Raw genomic sequence first — 16,736 nt, 5'->3', positions numbered from 1 at the left:
TTCTTGGCTTTATTATGCAGCCCTTGCTGGTCTGGAACTCACTGTGTAAACCATGGTTGCCTTGTACCACTCTTCCTGCTTATGCCTTCTGAGTTACAACTGCAGCCGTGCATCACTATTCTGACTTGGAGAAAATCTTTAGAAGTTTCTGAGACTGTCCAGAAAAAGAAACTCTAGCCAACCAGGCCCTAGTGCATACAACCCCTGGCATCCAGAGACAAAACTAGTCCCTTCCAGAGGCAGGAGGATGCCAGCTGGCCAAACAGAAAGCCCAGGGTGCACTTGCCTCTCCGTGACCGCCGAGAGCTCAGAGCATTTCTCCATGAGCAGCTTCTCTGCCTGTAACAAAAAGGTCAGTGTCATTCCGTGGAGGGCCAGCTGCTGCCCTGGGAACTCCAGGCCTGAAGATGGAGGGGGAAACAGGTACAGTAAGGAGAACACACTGTGACCTGAGATGTAGTTAGCCAAAGAGGCCAAGGACAGCTGCTTTGAAAGAATAAGAAACAGTGGCATGCAGTTAGTTATACTGTGGGATCTGGGGAAGCCTCGGGGAAGAAGAGACATTTAAATTGGCTTCAGAGAGTGAACAGACACTTGCTGCTGGCACAGCGAAGGAAGGGGAAGTTTAAGGCGAAAGATCAAGAAAGAAAGGAGATTTGATGTTTACTGTTTGTATTGGACATTCTCCACAGTTATGTGGCGAGCAGGGACTGACTCTGACATGAACTCTGGTGCCCCATATTTGACCACCTCCCCTTGGTGGGGAGGCCTGGTGGCACTCAGAGAAAGAATAAGCAGGCTACCAAGATGAGACCTGATAGCCTATGACCATATAGTGGGGGAGGAGGTCCCCTCAGTCATAGACATAGGGGAGGGGAATAGGGTGAAAGCGGGAGGAAGGGAGGAATGGGAGGATATGAGTGATGGGGTAACAATTGAGTTGTAATCTGAATAAATTAATTAAATTTTAAAAAAGAAAATAAAAGAAAGAAAGGAGAGAGAAATGAGGAGGGGGTGGAGGTTCAGTGGTTCGCTTTGGGCATGGGAAGACTCGAATGCATTTTGGAATCAGAAAAGCTGACTCTGAACTTTTTCCACGTCATCTCCTGCATAGCTCAGGGCATGTGACTCAGACCCGAGTGTTTATCTCCTCAACCTTACTACTATAATATTAATCTTTTAAGACAACTCAGTCGTCCTCCTGGAATAAATGTTGCTATCCTCACCTTTATAGTTGAGTACCTTGACAAAGTCACACCGTGTAAACTGACCGTTGAAGCCATGCAGTCTGTACTAAGGCTTTTTTCATATAAATAACCACTGTCAAGCTGCTCATAGTGGGTGTGCAGGGGGTTAAATGAGATATTTGTACCAAACATCTGTCACTACACCTTGCACAAGTGTCCTCACTACCCTTCTCTACGTTGTTACAAGTCAGGCCAGCTCACTGACCAGGAAAGGTTCAGACTCCAGAACTCAGGAAGGCATGCCCACCCCCAGCACCCACTAGCCCCATCCCGGCATGGCTGACCTGGCCCATTTCCTGGGAGGTGGTCCTGCTGACCGTGCTGTACTCGCTGACCATGGAGCGAGCGTGGCACGTCAGGCGCACGCTCATGCTGTGCACACGTGCCCAGCGGTCCTGGGCCAGCTTCTGCCCGATCCTGCGCAGCTCCGTGCTGATGACCCAGCCTCGCTTCAGGAGCAGGTGGAGGGGCTCTCCCGGGCTGGGACCACCTGCTAGGATGAGGTCACTTTGCGTGTCTTCCTCCAAGCTGATGGGCTTTGCCTGCAAGACGCACATGCACTCACACTCCGTCATGAGCTTCAGGTCCTCCATCCAGCGCTGGACCGAGTCCACCTGCATGAAGTGTAGCCTGCAACCAGGGAACAGCGGCATGGTGACTGCCAACACCCCACCCTTCCAAGAGAGTCCCATCCCAGGCCACCAATGTTCACAGAGCATCTAGTTTAAGCTCAGTGCTATCTTTCCAATTCTCTCCATGATTTCTCAGTATCGCCATTCAGCAGATAATAAGGTGGGGGTGTGATGCTTTGAGGGAGGATGGCCAGGCTGATGACTGACAGACCGTGACTCCTGACAGAAGGGATCAGGTAACGGCGACCTGTGGCAGGCCTACATGGCCATGTTGAGTGCATTCTCTTAAAATAATGCCTTCCAGGGAGTTGGCAACAGTGAAAAGAGAGAAGTCAGTATACAGAGTACACATACAAAATGAAGACAATGGCACAGAAATGATAATCCAGGGGAAATGTTCAAAGGAAAGGTAGAAATCCTAAGGGATCTTTGGGGGTCATGGCATCAAAGCAGAGATCAAGGAAAGAGATTGTCAGAGGGGCGAAGCCGTCAGAGGGGCGGGGCCGTCAGAGGGGCGGGGCCGTCAGAGGGGCGGGGCCGTCAGAGGGGCGGGGCCATCTGAGGGGCGGGGCCATCGGAGGTGCAGGCAGTGGAGCAGAGCACAGTGGTTTGGACCCATCAAGGTAGAAGAAGCATACTAAAGTATGGCAGTCAAAGGGACAGTGAGTCAGTCCCTCTAATCAAATTTGTGCATTTGGAAGGACAAGAGCAGTGAGGAGACAGAAAGGCCTGACCTTGAGGGTAGGGTCCGGACATTTGTGCTAAAAGCCCGATGAAATGGGGTTCAAGAGTGGTGTGGCGGCACAGAGGGTTGGACAGACAGAAGATAGGTAAGTCACAGCCCTCAGGACCGCGTGCCAGGCCAGATCTCAGTGTACCTCCATCAGAATGAGCCTGACCATCGAATCTTCCAAGTGGAGACACTCTTACCTCTGGCCGGCAGGGGTGTGCTAGCCAGCTTTCTGAGACTGTGACAAAGCACTTGAGGAGACTTGTGGAGAGGAAAGGACTGGTTTTGCTCAGGGTTTCAGAGCTTTCAGTCCACAATTTCCTTGTCCCATTGCTGTGGTGGTGGTGTGGTACAAATGCCTCTTTCCTCCCCGGGTTGCTTTTTGTCCTAGTGTTTTATCACAGCAAAAAACCAAAAAACAAAACAAAAAACTAAAACCCTAGCTAAGAAGGGATCACACCACAAAACTGTATGGCTCTAGTCCTTAAAACTGTCAAGGTCATCAAAATAAGAGAAATGGGAAGAACTGACATAGGCCAGAAGACACTTAGGAGATATATGCCGAGTAAAGAGAAGATTATGTTCCAGGAGGAATCCTCAAAACAGAATAGTGACATGTGTGAGCACACTGGGGGACTCTAGATACACCATGTGAAGTTCAGTTAAATAGTAACGGATCCATACCGGTTCCTTAGTGTGACAAATAAAAATAATGGGAAAAACTGGGCTTAGAGCCGAAAGGAACATATTTTACTGTCTCTGCAGCTTTGGACATGTCTGAAGCTGTCTCGATAGGTGCAATGTTGTTTTTAAAACAATGACATTACACCCAGAGTGACTTTCATTCCCTTATTTTTTCCTCAAGCACGAGCCTGCACTGAGATGCTTGCCTGTCCTGCCATACGTAGTGAGCCCCTCTGGAGGAAGGCTGGTGGGACCTGGCTAACGAGCCAGCAGTGGAGGCATCTTCAGAGACCCTCGCAGTGGAAGGAGAAAGGGAGCTGCCTGGCCTCGGGGTAAATCCACTGACTTCATTGTACAGTGGGCGCTCCCAGTTTGCACTTAAATCTTGCTGCAGGTGAATCTCAGGTGTTCTCTTGGGCCAATGCCTTCTGTCCCCTCTGAAGCCTACAGCCTCTCCAACTAGGTCCTAATGCCCTTTCTCCCTCCTCAATCAGCCTCCTCAAAACAAAACAAAACAAAACAAAAAACCAAAAAACAAAAACAAACAAGCAAACCCAGCTTTATCCAGAGCTTCCTGGGATGACGTATCAACCCCAGGTTAACAAGGCTTGCACAATGAACGGATGGCATGTGAGGATAGGCAAAGCTGGCTCAGCTCATCACTCAAGTGGTGGAGTTTCCTGGTCATTTTCGTCTTTTCTGAGATTGTTATTGAAATTTGACATATGCACCTAAAATACAATATAGGTCTTGATAAAGTTTTATAAGGTCAATATCCCAACATAACCACATTTTTTTTAAAAGGGAAGAAACAGTCATGTGATAATGTCAGCACTAGGGAAACAGAGACAGAAGGGTGGCTTCAAGTTCAAGGACATGCTAGGCTGTATTGTGCGTTCCAGGCGACTTGGTTAACTGAGTTGGACCCTGTCAAATGAAAAAAAAAAAAAAGTGCTATTAACCCCAGGGCTCCCTGTACAGTTCCTAGGTCATTCTTCCACTAAGATCTTCAGGATTATGTTTCTTTTTAAATCAAGCAAGTTTTTTTCCATACAGTTTTTTTTTAACTTCTTTGAGCCTTAGGATCATCATATTTAAAATAAAACAAACAGAACCTTCCAGTTAGGGCTCAGAGAAGATGTGAGTTAAACAGTGAGGGTGAAGGTCTGACATGGTAGGAAGCATGTTCGTTTTCTTTGCTGCTTTCCTCACAGTCAACACTCGTGACAGTAAACAGAGTGATGACTAGACTCGCTGAGCACATCCACACACTGAGAGGAGCCCCACACCAAGTGCCTTCTGTGAATTCTTTCATTTGCTTCCCAGAACAACTGTCTCAGTCAGGTATCATGTGGGTGGAGATTAGGAAAGTGAGATGTGGAAAAAACAAAACCCTAAAATCTAAGAAAAAAAAGCCATAGCTCTGAGATCAAACCTTGATTTCTCTGGCTCTAGAGCCTGTTTTTTACCCATAAGTCCCTACATAGTAGGCATCAAAAGCTACATAAGTGAGCTGAGACCACCAGGCAGGCATGAAGATTAAGCCTCACAGTGTAAGCCAGAAATAAGCTCTGAACTTTCAAGGTTAAAATATAAATGTTTCTTCCCCTGTGGTAAAAATTATGACTTGGGCGAAGTAGCTAAAAAAAAAAGAAAGAAAGAAAGAAAGAAAAAGCATGACACTGGTGATTTCGCTTTCAAATAGAAATACTTGAAACAGATGTTAAGTAGAACCAGAGAAAGCTCTTGTGTAAGACACTTTACAAATGCCCCTTGACTGGATGGTAGCACTTGGGCCCTTAGCAACTGCTGCCCCAATCTCTGAGTCCTGATGCTCTAAAAAGAACTGCCTGAAGCTCCAAAGGGAAGCACCTGTCCCCACATGACACCAGTAATAAACAAAATATTCTCTGGACCAGCTGAAGTCAAGGCTTCCAGTGGTGAGAATTATCCCCCAAGCAAGCTTGGGCCAGCTTGATTCAGTGACCCTGGCGGCTGCCTGCTGGCTTGTGCTGCTGAGCACATGGAATCCGGCTTCTTTTCCCGTCATCATGACAGGACATGGCATTCTCTCTGGTGCCTCGGGAGCTCCCGGAGTTTCCCTCGTGTGTGCCCTTGCCTGGTTAATCACAGCAGGAGTTGAGTGGAACCCCTCTCTCTCCCCCGCTAACTCTTAGACCACGTGATCTCTGGTGCTACCCCCAAGATTGCTCTCTCCTTGTGCCTGCCTTCCTTTCTGTACCACAGCGGACGGTTATGTCAACACTTCCTCCCTGTAGCACCAGGCATGGTATGTCAACACTTCCTCCCTATAGCACCAGGCGTGGCTCAGAGTATCACACTGAGGCTTCTGGTGTGCACCACTGTTTCCAAAAGAAGGCAGATTATCTGGCTTTGAATCCCAACTCTGACATCAGATGAGTGCCTGGGTAAACTACACAGCTTCTCTGTGCTCCAGAGCCCTCACTGGCAAGCAGGGAAAGACCATAGCCTCTCACTCCTAGGCTTTTGGCCATCATTGATTGAAGTGGTTGTTATATTTATATATTTACATATAATGTGAATATATTCATATTAATATGTTTGTTTTGATAAAATATATAAAACTGGGCAGACTATTTCATATGTGCTACTATCACTTGGGAGATTTTAATAAAGCATCTTTTTTTGCAGTTTTTGTGGTTTTATTTTAACACAAATAAAACACACTCTCAAGCCATCTGCTAATTTTCTTCGTTGCATAGCCTGGCATTGGGATTGGTGATTCTGATGGCCAATAAAGCAGCTTTTAGTTAGGAGTGGAAAAAAAAATGAGGAACAATCTGGAAAACGATGTGACATATTTTTCCATCTCTCCGAATCCCCACATAAAAACTTGACAGAGCAACTATGTAACAGAATTTTTCATAGATAATAAGCACTAAAACCTGAGCTTCCCCACCAACTTCAAATTATGGAGATGTTGGGACAAACCAGCCACTGGTGTCTCCTTACAGGAAGATGACTAGTGAAGCAGACAGTCGCACCTGGTGTTCACTGCAGAGCATAGCAGCACAGTCTAAGAACAGCAGCTGACAGGCCGAGGACACTCACCCTTCACTACCTGGTGCATCAGGTGAACAGTATGAGCCCTCAACACTGAGCCACCAGGAAGCTCTTCTATAAGGAGAGGGGTGGTGTCACAGACACCAGAGGCAAAGGAAGGCGATATGACGTCAGTGTGAAAGGAGGAGCAGAGCCGGAAAGCCTGTGAAGGCAAAGCAAGAAGTCAGCTTTGCTCCCTCACCCCGCCTGCCCCTGAGAGCTCCGGCTGCCTAATTTCACACAACAACGAGCATCACCAAGCATTTAAACCTCATCCCACCTACGGCTACTTGAAAAGAATAGAGAATATAATACTATCCCTGCATTGAGAAAATGAGAGACAAGCAAACTCACAAAGTAGGTAAAAACTAGGGTTTACTATCTGAATATAGGCTTTGTTTTTCAAGAAAATTATGCAAGACTTGAAGGAGAAACATAAATTCTCGGAATGAAGATGACATAACTTGGGAAAGAATTAAAAATGAAACAAGAACGTTCATTTTAGAAAGAGACGAAACAACGACGACAACAAACCTCCATACACTCATGCTTTTTGAGAATCGAATAGAAAAGGAGAAAATCGTAAAATGAAAAAAAAAAGCTATGAAAGAATTTAAGGGAGAATGGCAGATGGTAGGTGTAGGTGACGAAGGAACAGCACACAGGAGACAAGTCCCAGAAGGTGAAATGCAAAGTGAGAAATGAAAAATGCTGAAAACTGCACATCAGGGAAAGAGGCTTAAAGAGGCACATGAGAAGAGCAAACTACCTGCACCACGGAAACAGGCACATCCTAGACATAGTCTAGTGAGAAGGCTGAAGAGAGCGCAGGACAGGTGCGCTGCTGCGTCCCTGCCCCCTCTCCGCATTAGGGTGTGGAGGCAGAAGAGCCTGAAGAAGCTTGCGGTCATCTCCAGTTCTGTGCAAGGCCAGGCGAGACCACAGAAGACTGCTTAAAAAGGAGTGAACAGCAAAGATCAGCGAAGCTGACTGAAGAAGAGAAGAGTGCAGTGGCCCCTGCACATCTGGAAGAGAGTACATGTCAGTAACAAAGAAGAGAAATGTGCGCCGACATTAGAATATTTTTGGACCGAGATGTTATTCAAAAGGAGTCACAATGAAATACACAAAGAAAATAAGGCGATAGCCAAGGATTTTATATGCGGCTGTAATGCCTCAAATAGAAGATGAGGAAGAGTCCCCGGGCTCCAGTAGGAATGGAGTCTTTGGAGAAGAAGCCTTCAAGAACAGCTGAGAAAGGGGGCTGCAGACCCGGCTCAGTGGGTAAGAGCATGGGCTGCCCTTCCAGAGGACCCAGGTTCAGGTCCCTGGATTCACATGGCCACCACTCACAGCCATCCGTACCTCCAGTTCCAGGGATCTGATGTGCTCCTCTGAACCCCTTGGGCACTGTGCATGCATGCGGTGCACATATATTCGTGCAGGCAAAAACACCTATACGTGTAAAATAAATATTTGTGAGAAAATGGTTAAGGAAGAGCTGGAGTGTACCTCTCCCGCAGAGTGCTTGCCTATCGTGCCCAAGGCCACGTGTTCAAGCCTCAGCAGCGAAGCAAAGACTATTAAGAAGGTAAAATCATGGAGACTTTGGCTCATAGAGGTAATGAATGAAGAAGTCGTCAAAGCCTAACCGCTGCTCTGTGAACGGGCGGAGAAAGGAGCTTGGGAGCTAATGATAAGTTCTGACTGAGAGGGCCAGCTAACAGACCTCACATTTCTACTTTCCAAGATGTTCTGTCTCTCAGTGCCCTCCATGGAGTCTCATTCCACAGATGCGATGTGTGTCCCACATGTGCTCACAGAGCCCGTGCGGACATGCACTCTTCTATGGAACCATCCCTTAGCACCTGTGATGTGCCAGGAACTAGAATGAACCAGCAAACAAAGCAACCAGCATCAATCCCCTTATGAAGAGGGCACACGAGAGGCAGAAAAACAAACAATAAACACAGAGCAAATGACAGCTGTGTGGTATCCTAAGAGTCGATCACTTCTACTGAAAAAGGTGAGGCAGAGCCAGGGGGATCAAGAATGCTCCCTCTTGTGAGACATGAGAAGGACATCGCCACTTTAAGCGACAGGCTGGGCCATGGCACTGCTCCCAGGAGGCAAGAGGGTTAGCCATAATAAGATATGGAAAGTGAGTGCTCACAGCAGAGGAAGAGCCCAGGCAAAGGCTCTGGGAGGGAGCTAACAGGGCGACAGGGTAGCTGCGGTGGAGTATACGGAGAAAGATGAGCAGGAGGTAGGCTCAGGAAAGAGACTGGCCAGCACATCAGTGGCTCCTGAGGCAGTATAAACACGGGGTTTTGCTCTGAATACTAAAATGCTTCTTGAATCCCCAAAGAATATCCCTCCCCCTGCCCCACCTCTCATCAAAACAAGACGTAGATTAATTTAGAATGACCTAACCTCCGCAATGCAAAACTATACACTGTTTACTAGGCAGCCAATTTAAGCATAATAATTTATGCAGTGAGTTATAAATAATGGACAGTGCGGTTGGGGTTTTAACTTCTAACCTTTCCGCTCCAGGCACTGTGGGGTTAGAAAGCACCGCCACTTCGTGTTGCTGAAGTTTCCCACTGTGCTCATCACTCAGCCTCAATAAGCTCCATGCTGAGTGGCTGAGTGGCACCAGTGTGAGTCTCTGAGGGTACCTGGAACAGGTTAGCCAAGGGCCTTCGCCACTCTGCAGTGCCAAATAACTCAGACAGCGTGGTTCCCTATCACCAGGAAAGCATCTGTGCAAGGCTAGAAATGCCAGTGAGCTTTTCTTTACCTCAGAAGACTCTACAAACTCCCCTCATCTGCCCATTATGTGGTAAATGTCCCCTCTGTCCTCTGTGTTCTCACCTGTCTCCCTGCACTGACCTGTCCCAAGCGAGGTCCCAGCCCCGCCTCAAGATTAAGCAGAAACCCCCATTAATATTTGCCATCTATGCCCCATGACATTTTCTTTTCATCAAACTGTGCGACATAACATGGTAAAGGAGTGGACCCTACATTCTGGATAACTCCAGGGGTCCTAACAAATGGAAGTAGTGTCCTCTAGCAACCTGGGTGCGGAGGGCTGAGAGTAATTTCTACACAGGCATTCTGTTGTCTGCGATACTCTCTCCAGAAACAGGAGACTTTGAAGGTATCTGACTTGTTTTTTGGTTTGGTTCGGTTTGGGTTTTTGTTTTTGAAACCTAACATAGTTTCGAGCACAACAGTTTCTAGAAGAAACTATTTGTTGAATACTATGATAATTTAATAAACAATATCAATCTACTTGCCAGCATGTAGAACCACCCATAAGGAAAATAAAAACCTCTGGGCTCGTCTATAAGGAGCTTTCTAGATTAGCTTCAGTGAGATAGGAATCATCTCTCTCTCTCTCTCTCTGCCTTCTGACAGCTAACACACTGCTGCAAGTGTAATGTAGCCCCCTAACCCTGCTGCCATGGCTTCCAGACCATGGTGGGAACCTTCAAACTGTGAGCCAAAACAGCCCATCCATCCCTCAGTTGTTCTTGTCTGGCATTTTGTCACGATGATTAGAAATGTGGCCATGCAAATACCTTCTGCATACCTGGCACGTGTGGTCTCTGACCTGTGTTCATAGAAACCCCTTATGAAGTATCCTCACTGAGAGAAATTCCTACAGCGAGCTGATAAGAGGGCTAAGAATCAGGTGCAGGTCATGAGAGTCCCTTTTCTGTTTTGGAATGCTGAGGGACACGAGTCAGGCACCTGTTTCCGGCACGTGAGCTAGCATGCCCCTTTGACAGTTGTCCCCTCTCTAATGACTCAGAGCCCGCCCTCATTAACTCCGGCATTCTAGATGCCTTTAGCTTCAAAGAAGTTATTAGTACTCCCCGACTTTCATTAATTCCTCCATGACTTATTCTTTTTAATGTTTATTGACTGCGTGTGTCAACACTCACATGCACACATGTGGAACTCAGAACACAACTTGTGGCAGCTCAGTTCTGTCCCTCCACCATGTGAATCCCAGGGATCAAACTCGGTAGCTGAGCTTGGCAGCCAGCACCTTACCCACTGAACCACCTGTCCAGCCTATGGCTTACCTCATAACCTCTGTGAAAGGTGTGCGTATGTTGGCTCTGTATGTGTCTGAGCATCTATGGTGATGTCAGCAGGAGGGAGAACTGACTGAGAGCCACTGCCTATGCCATCCACCCTCCCACTTGCCCCTCTTAAGGGCTATATGCCCTTGCACGTGACACAGGTGTTCTGGGCCTCAGTTCTCTCACCTAGCCCTTCCCCCTCACTTTTAATCACTGTCCCCAAGTCCTGTCCATCTCTCAGGCCTGCCCTCTCCTCCTCCTGACCCATCACTGAAGGAGAGATAAACCTGGTTTTTAGGATTCCAAGTGTGGGATCAGAACAATCTCGTGAGAGAACAGGTGAGGTTAATTCACTAGAAGAGCAACCACCTCGTGCAGGAGCTTAATTGTTGCCAGCTGAAAAGATCCTGTGAACAGACTCTGGAAGGAGATGTATAAATGAGCCCAAAACTGGAGGCGGGGCTTTTTGGAGACTTGGGATAGATTTGGCTGTTCATCGCTGCACTTCAAGACACTCCTAGAGAGAACTGCTCGAGGGAAGGCTTTGGGGCTCCAGCTCCAGCTGAGGTTCTGGGTTCTGGTTACCCCAGATTCCAACAGAAAAATCCTGCGGCTCATGCCCGGAGAATCATTCCTCAGAACTGATATCCTTAAGGTTTTGTTACTGTGTCCATTAATCCTCATTTCCTATTGTTTTGGTCAGTCGGGTTATAAGGGACGTAGGCTCGGTCACTAAGTTGTTAATAAAATATATTGATTAAAAAAATTAAACCTACACAACACCTCTGAAGGAGCCTTCTGGATGAGTTCATGTCTCATGTGTCCCACATGTGTGCACATGCCATAGGGTTCACTGTCATGCACTGGTCTCAACTGCTTAAAGCCTTGGAAATGATCTATCCACTCCATTTCCGGTTCTTACACTGCAGGTCACCCCCTTGTATAGGACTGCACCACAAAAAGGTTCCCATGGTGACCAAAAGTTAACTCCAAACCAAACGTGCTGTGAATCTGAGGTATGCCTGACAGCACTGGCTCCTGTTACATCTTGAGACTTCACTGCAGATTGGTTCTGAACACACAGGCGCACTTTGCACTGTGGGTGTTGTCACATCACCTGACTGCAGAACACCACCCAAGACACCTCAGCTCAGACTCCAGCCTACTGTCTGTCATAGTTACATAACTGCAGTGTTTCTACTGTGCACACGCATGCGCACGCACACACACACACACACACATATGCACACACAGACACACACAGAGTTTTCTGCTCTTGGGAGATGTGATGGTCCAATTGTAGAAAACAAAGACATTTAATATTTTCCTATCATCATCCTCAGCATGTAAATATCAAATTAGTATATCCTTGAACTGTATTAGAATGCTTGAGTTTAAAATTGCTGCTTGAGTTGCTAATTTGAATTTCAGTTAAAAATTCATTAATTTTCACTTGCAAATAGAATGGAATTTCTAACAACATCTGAAATGTCACATGCATACTTCTGCTATTTCTTATTCCATGTTTACATGAACAACATTCTCAATACTGACAATGATAAATTAATTATAAAGTCAAAATATTAGTCAGCTCTAAAAACATAGAAGTCACCCTATTTATACAAGGCCAGACGCTCAGCTAAGATTTAATTTTTTTATGCAAAAAGAAACAACATACCCAGTCTCTTTAGCGTACAGATATGCCTTTATACCTGATAGAACTGTGTGTACACAACAAGAAGATTTGCTCAGCCATGTTCATAGCAGCCTTATTCATAATAGCCAGAACATGGAAACAGCCTAAGTGTCCCTCAGTAGAAGAATGGATAAAGAAACTGTGGTACATATACACTATGGAATATTACTCAGCTATTAAAAACAAGGAATTCCCAAAATTTGTGGACAAATGGATTGAGCTAGAAATGATCATAATGAGTGAGTTAACCCAGAAGCAGAGAGACTCAAATGGTATATACTCACTTATATCTGCATACTAGCCCAAGGGGCATGTCCCACGAAAGCCTTCACTTACCAGGAAACTGGGACAGAGGGGAGGACATCCTATTGGGACTCTAAATGAGAGAAGCATGGGAGAATAGCAAAGTAGAAGGATCCAGAGGGTCCTAGAAACCTACAACAAGAACATTATGATAGACAGATTTGGGCCCAGGGGTCCCACTCAAATTAAGGCACCAGCCAAGGACAATACAGGCGGTAAACTTTAAACCCCTACCCAGATCTAGCCAATGGTCAGATCATTCTCCACAGTTGAGTGGAGAGTGGGGTATGACTTTCACACGAACTCTGGTGCCTCATATTTGACCATGTCCCCTGGAGGGGGAGACCTGGTGGCACTCAGAGGAAGGATAGCAGGTTACGGAGAAGAGACTTGATACCCTATGAGCATATACAGGGGGAGGAGGTCCCCCTCAGGAACAGTCATTGGGGAGGGGAATAAGGGGAAAATGGGAGGGAGGGAAGAATGGGAGGATACAAGGGATGGGATAACCATTGAGATGTAACAAGAAAAAAATTAATAAAAAATTAAAAAAAAAAAGAACTGTGTGTATACAAATAGAGTTGCTTTAGGACAAATGTATTCAGGATTATATAAACTAATAAACATTTGGCTGTATACTAGTTAATATGCCCATATACTTGGAGTCATGTAAACATTCTTTGGGTCAAAGAGGTCATGGTATAATGTTCAAAAGTCCTCAGGAGATCCAGTCTGTGTGTGCCTAGCATGAGCAGGTCCAGCATGCCTAGCACACTGAATCAGTTACATACATACATACATACTACATATGTGTGTGTGTATGATTTAAGCATAATTATCTTGTGAATGATAATTCACTTGTAGCCGTCAGTCTGTCTGTTTCATGGGGAGATGGGAATCCAAGGAGGAAAAAAAATGTTTCTAGTGATTTATGTAGGCTCAATTTTCTTAGCAAATATATTTTATTATGAACTTATTAACTAAGAATACCTCACTTATAACTCGACTAACCTAGACAATAGGAAAAGAATATTAAAGAATAACGAAACCATAAGGATATCAGTTCAGAGGAACGATTCTCCTGGTGTAATCAGATGGATTTCTTCTGCTGGAACCTGGAGCAACCAGAACCCAGAACTTCAGCCAGAGCCCGGAGCCCTGAAGCCTTCCCTGGAGTGGTTCTCTTTAGGAGCATCTCGAAGTGAAGCAATGAACAGCCAAAACTATCCCAAGTCTCCAGAGCCCCGCCTCTTGTTTTTGGCTCACATTTATACCTCTTCTCAGAACTTGTTCAAGGATGTTTTTCAGCTGGTTAATAACCAATCTCCCCCACATGGTGGTTTGATTTCTAAGGGGATAAACATCACCTGCTCTCTCACAGGTCTTTTTTATCATCCCCCACTTGTGATCTAAACAAAAAACATGTTTATCTCTCCTTCAGATTTAGCAGTGTGTATTGAGGCAGGTCCTATGCCAGTCATGACATGGTGCTCCCCATTATGATAACCCACTCCCCCATGACCCTGGAAGAGGTTCTCTAAGGATCTCTTACAGATTCAGAAAGTGACGTTTAGTGAGGGTGAGTAACCATCACACAGCTCGGAAGCAGCAATGTCAGGTGTTGGATACAACACTTGAGCCCACAGAGCTCTGTTCTGTAATGCTACATTACAGGATCTTATGAGTGTTCTCTGCTGCAGTGCCACGTGCAGTGTCCTTGGGTAAAGCCTACAAATGCATCTACACACACAGGAATTCACACTCAGCTGTCTCTGTGCTCGGGCCCCACCACAACATTGCAGTGGAACTCCATATGAATGTTAACAGAAATGAGATGTGCCTTCCCTGACCTTTTCTCTTTCCTGCCTCAAAAAAAAAAAAAAAAAAAAAAAAAAAAAAAAAAAAAAAGGTCCTTTTAATCAATATGGTGAATGGATTCCATTTCACCTACCCTGCAAGGCTCAGGCTCTAGCACAAGTTCCCTGCCTCTATGGGAAGACCTGAAGGACAGAAAAGTCTTTCTTTGGGTTCCACTGCTGCCTGTCCTCCAGCAGGTCCCCAGACGCAGCTACAATTTGCCCATCCTACCAAGTCCCATAGCCTGGATGTGCCAGGCCCAGCCTATGTCAGATGTTTCCCATGTACTCTCCCTATACCAGTAGATACTCCAAAGCTGAAGAGAAACTCTCAGTCCGAACAAAGCTCATTAACACCTCCAACAGGCGAGGCAATCCCAACAATCAAATCTGCAAATGATCCTAACAGTAGCCAATGTGTTGAGGTCCAGCAAGAAGGCAGCTGATCTCCTAAGGCTCCATCTACAGGGTCTCCTTTCATCTTGCCCACAGCACTCTGAGAGAAAGGACCATTATTACTTCCAGATGAGGAAACCTCTGCCAGAGGGGTGGGGGCACTCGGTAAGTGCACGGTAGAGCCATCACTCAAACCCGGGCTGCCAGGGCCCAAAGTCTTGGCTTCACTAAACACCAGGCTGTCATCAAGACACTGTGACACAGTAGCCCGTGATCGCAAGAGATGGAGCCTGACCTCGCCTGGGAATATTTACACAAAGTAAATAGCATTTACCCTGTTCTCAGAAGAGAGGGGCTGGCCCAAGGGACAAGAGTCAGAGGACTTCTATGCAGAGGTGGACGTGATGTCCAAAGTAATACAGCAGGATCTGCGCTGACTAAAGCAGGACGCCCGGTGGGGGTGACAAGGAAAGGGTTTGGAGAGGCAGACTGGCCCCTGATCAAAGTCCTTGAACGCAGTAAGTTTAGGAATTTGGGTTTAGCCTTGAGCATGTTTAGAGCCACTGATGGCATTTTCAGACAGAGGAGTGACACAGTGGTGAAAGAAGTCGGTAGGAGGAGGAGGAGTAAAGCAGGGTCAAATACCAGTCAGAAGGCTACCTGAGAGATGGTGCTGATGGCAGGGAGAGAACACAGCCTGAACAACGGCAGTGCCTGGGCATGGAAAGAAGTGGCTGTCCCAGGAGGCAAGTGGGGGGACATGAAGGAAGATCAGAATCGATCCCTGGATGTTGGGTCCCAGGGGCTGATGTTCTCCTTCCTTCTTGCGACAGGAAACAAAGCCAAGGAGGAGCTGGTTTTCATTGTGTTTGGTTGTGGGGAGAGGAGGTGCTATAGTAACTAGACTCCACAGGCCACCGCAGAAGGGGGAACAGGCCCTGGAGAGATGCGTCTCTAAGAGTCCTCAGCGTCTTCCAAGGAGGAGGCTGGGCAAGGTAACACACGCCCTCCCCCAGATGCAGGCCCAGCACCACCAACTCACCCACACCCAGCCTTGGTCACTGTGCCGCCACAAAACGAGCTTCTCTCCTCAATTTCAGAGTCTAGGGACTGTGGCTCATTAAGGTTTGGACCATGTTAGCATTGAACATCCCATAATTGCACAGCTTGCCTGACTCTCTGTCATTAGCTCGCTAGATCTCTGGCCCCACCTCTCTATTGGATTTGCTGACTGACCCCAACATAAAAAGTGTCTGGTTAAGCCGGGCAGCTCTGTCTATGTGGTAGGGGCTCCTGCTGTCCTTGCCACACCCTGACTCCTAGCAGTTCAATGGTCCTCATCCATGAACTCTGAGCCGCCGTCTCAAGATGCGTGAAATCTGTCCTTTGCAAGTGCAGACAACTGATCCTATTACTCACACAGAGGAGAACTGAAAATTGAGGACAACGCAGAGGGCCTGGCAGTGAGTCACACTCCCTTGAGGGTGGAAAATCACCAGTTGGGAGCTCCCAGGGTCTCTGCTCAAGGAGGCAGGGCTGGGACCGGGATTCAGTTTTCACCCTATCCGGGATAAACAGGAAGCGGAACCTGATGCTATAAAGGTCATTCCTGTGCCTGGGGAGCAGGGTGATGGTGTCTCCCAGGGATGGGGTGCCTAGGGGTCCTGCTGGATCCCTGAGGATACCCTGTTCCCCATGTTACTCCTCTACTCTCTCAGACAGAAGTTTTCCTAGACATCTAGGGTGAGGTAGCTAAGGCCCCAGATCTGGATCTTCTGGAGTCTTGCAGACTGCAAACACAACTCCAGATGCAACCACAGCCCTCTCCGCACCCCAGACTCCTGGCCACATGATGCATTTTAGGCTGGAATTACGCAGGGTGGGGTTGGAAGAGGGGGCAGGGAGTTACAGAACCTCATGTTAAGGAGCTCCAGGACCAATGCATTCCTAACACATCCCTGCAGGGCCGCTCCAGGCCAGAGGGAACAGATTACCCTTCCCAACAAGTAGA

The 16,736-nt window shown here is 46.9% G+C and overlaps 1 protein-coding gene across 1 annotated transcript in view; it reads right to left on the bottom strand.

The window, feature by feature from the left end:
* Insc (INSC spindle orientation adaptor protein) overlaps positions 1-16,736 on the bottom strand; it is a 98,001-nt gene that overhangs the window by 72,641 nt on the left and 8,624 nt on the right. The window contains exons 2-3 of the mRNA XM_051149258.1: positions 1,532-1,877; positions 287-339 (exon numbers count right to left, since the gene is read on the bottom strand). Coding sequence (XP_051005215.1) covers positions 287-339; positions 1,532-1,877 — 399 coding nt within the window. The remainder of the gene's footprint in view (positions 1-286; positions 340-1,531; positions 1,878-16,736) is intronic.

This window comes from Acomys russatus, chromosome 7 (assembly GCF_903995435.1).
Source record: "Acomys russatus chromosome 7, mAcoRus1.1, whole genome shotgun sequence".
Classification (NCBI taxonomy): domain Eukaryota; kingdom Metazoa; phylum Chordata; class Mammalia; order Rodentia; family Muridae; genus Acomys; species Acomys russatus.
Note: the sequence above shows the minus strand (reverse complement) of the source record. Positions and strands in the feature narration are given on the sequence as shown.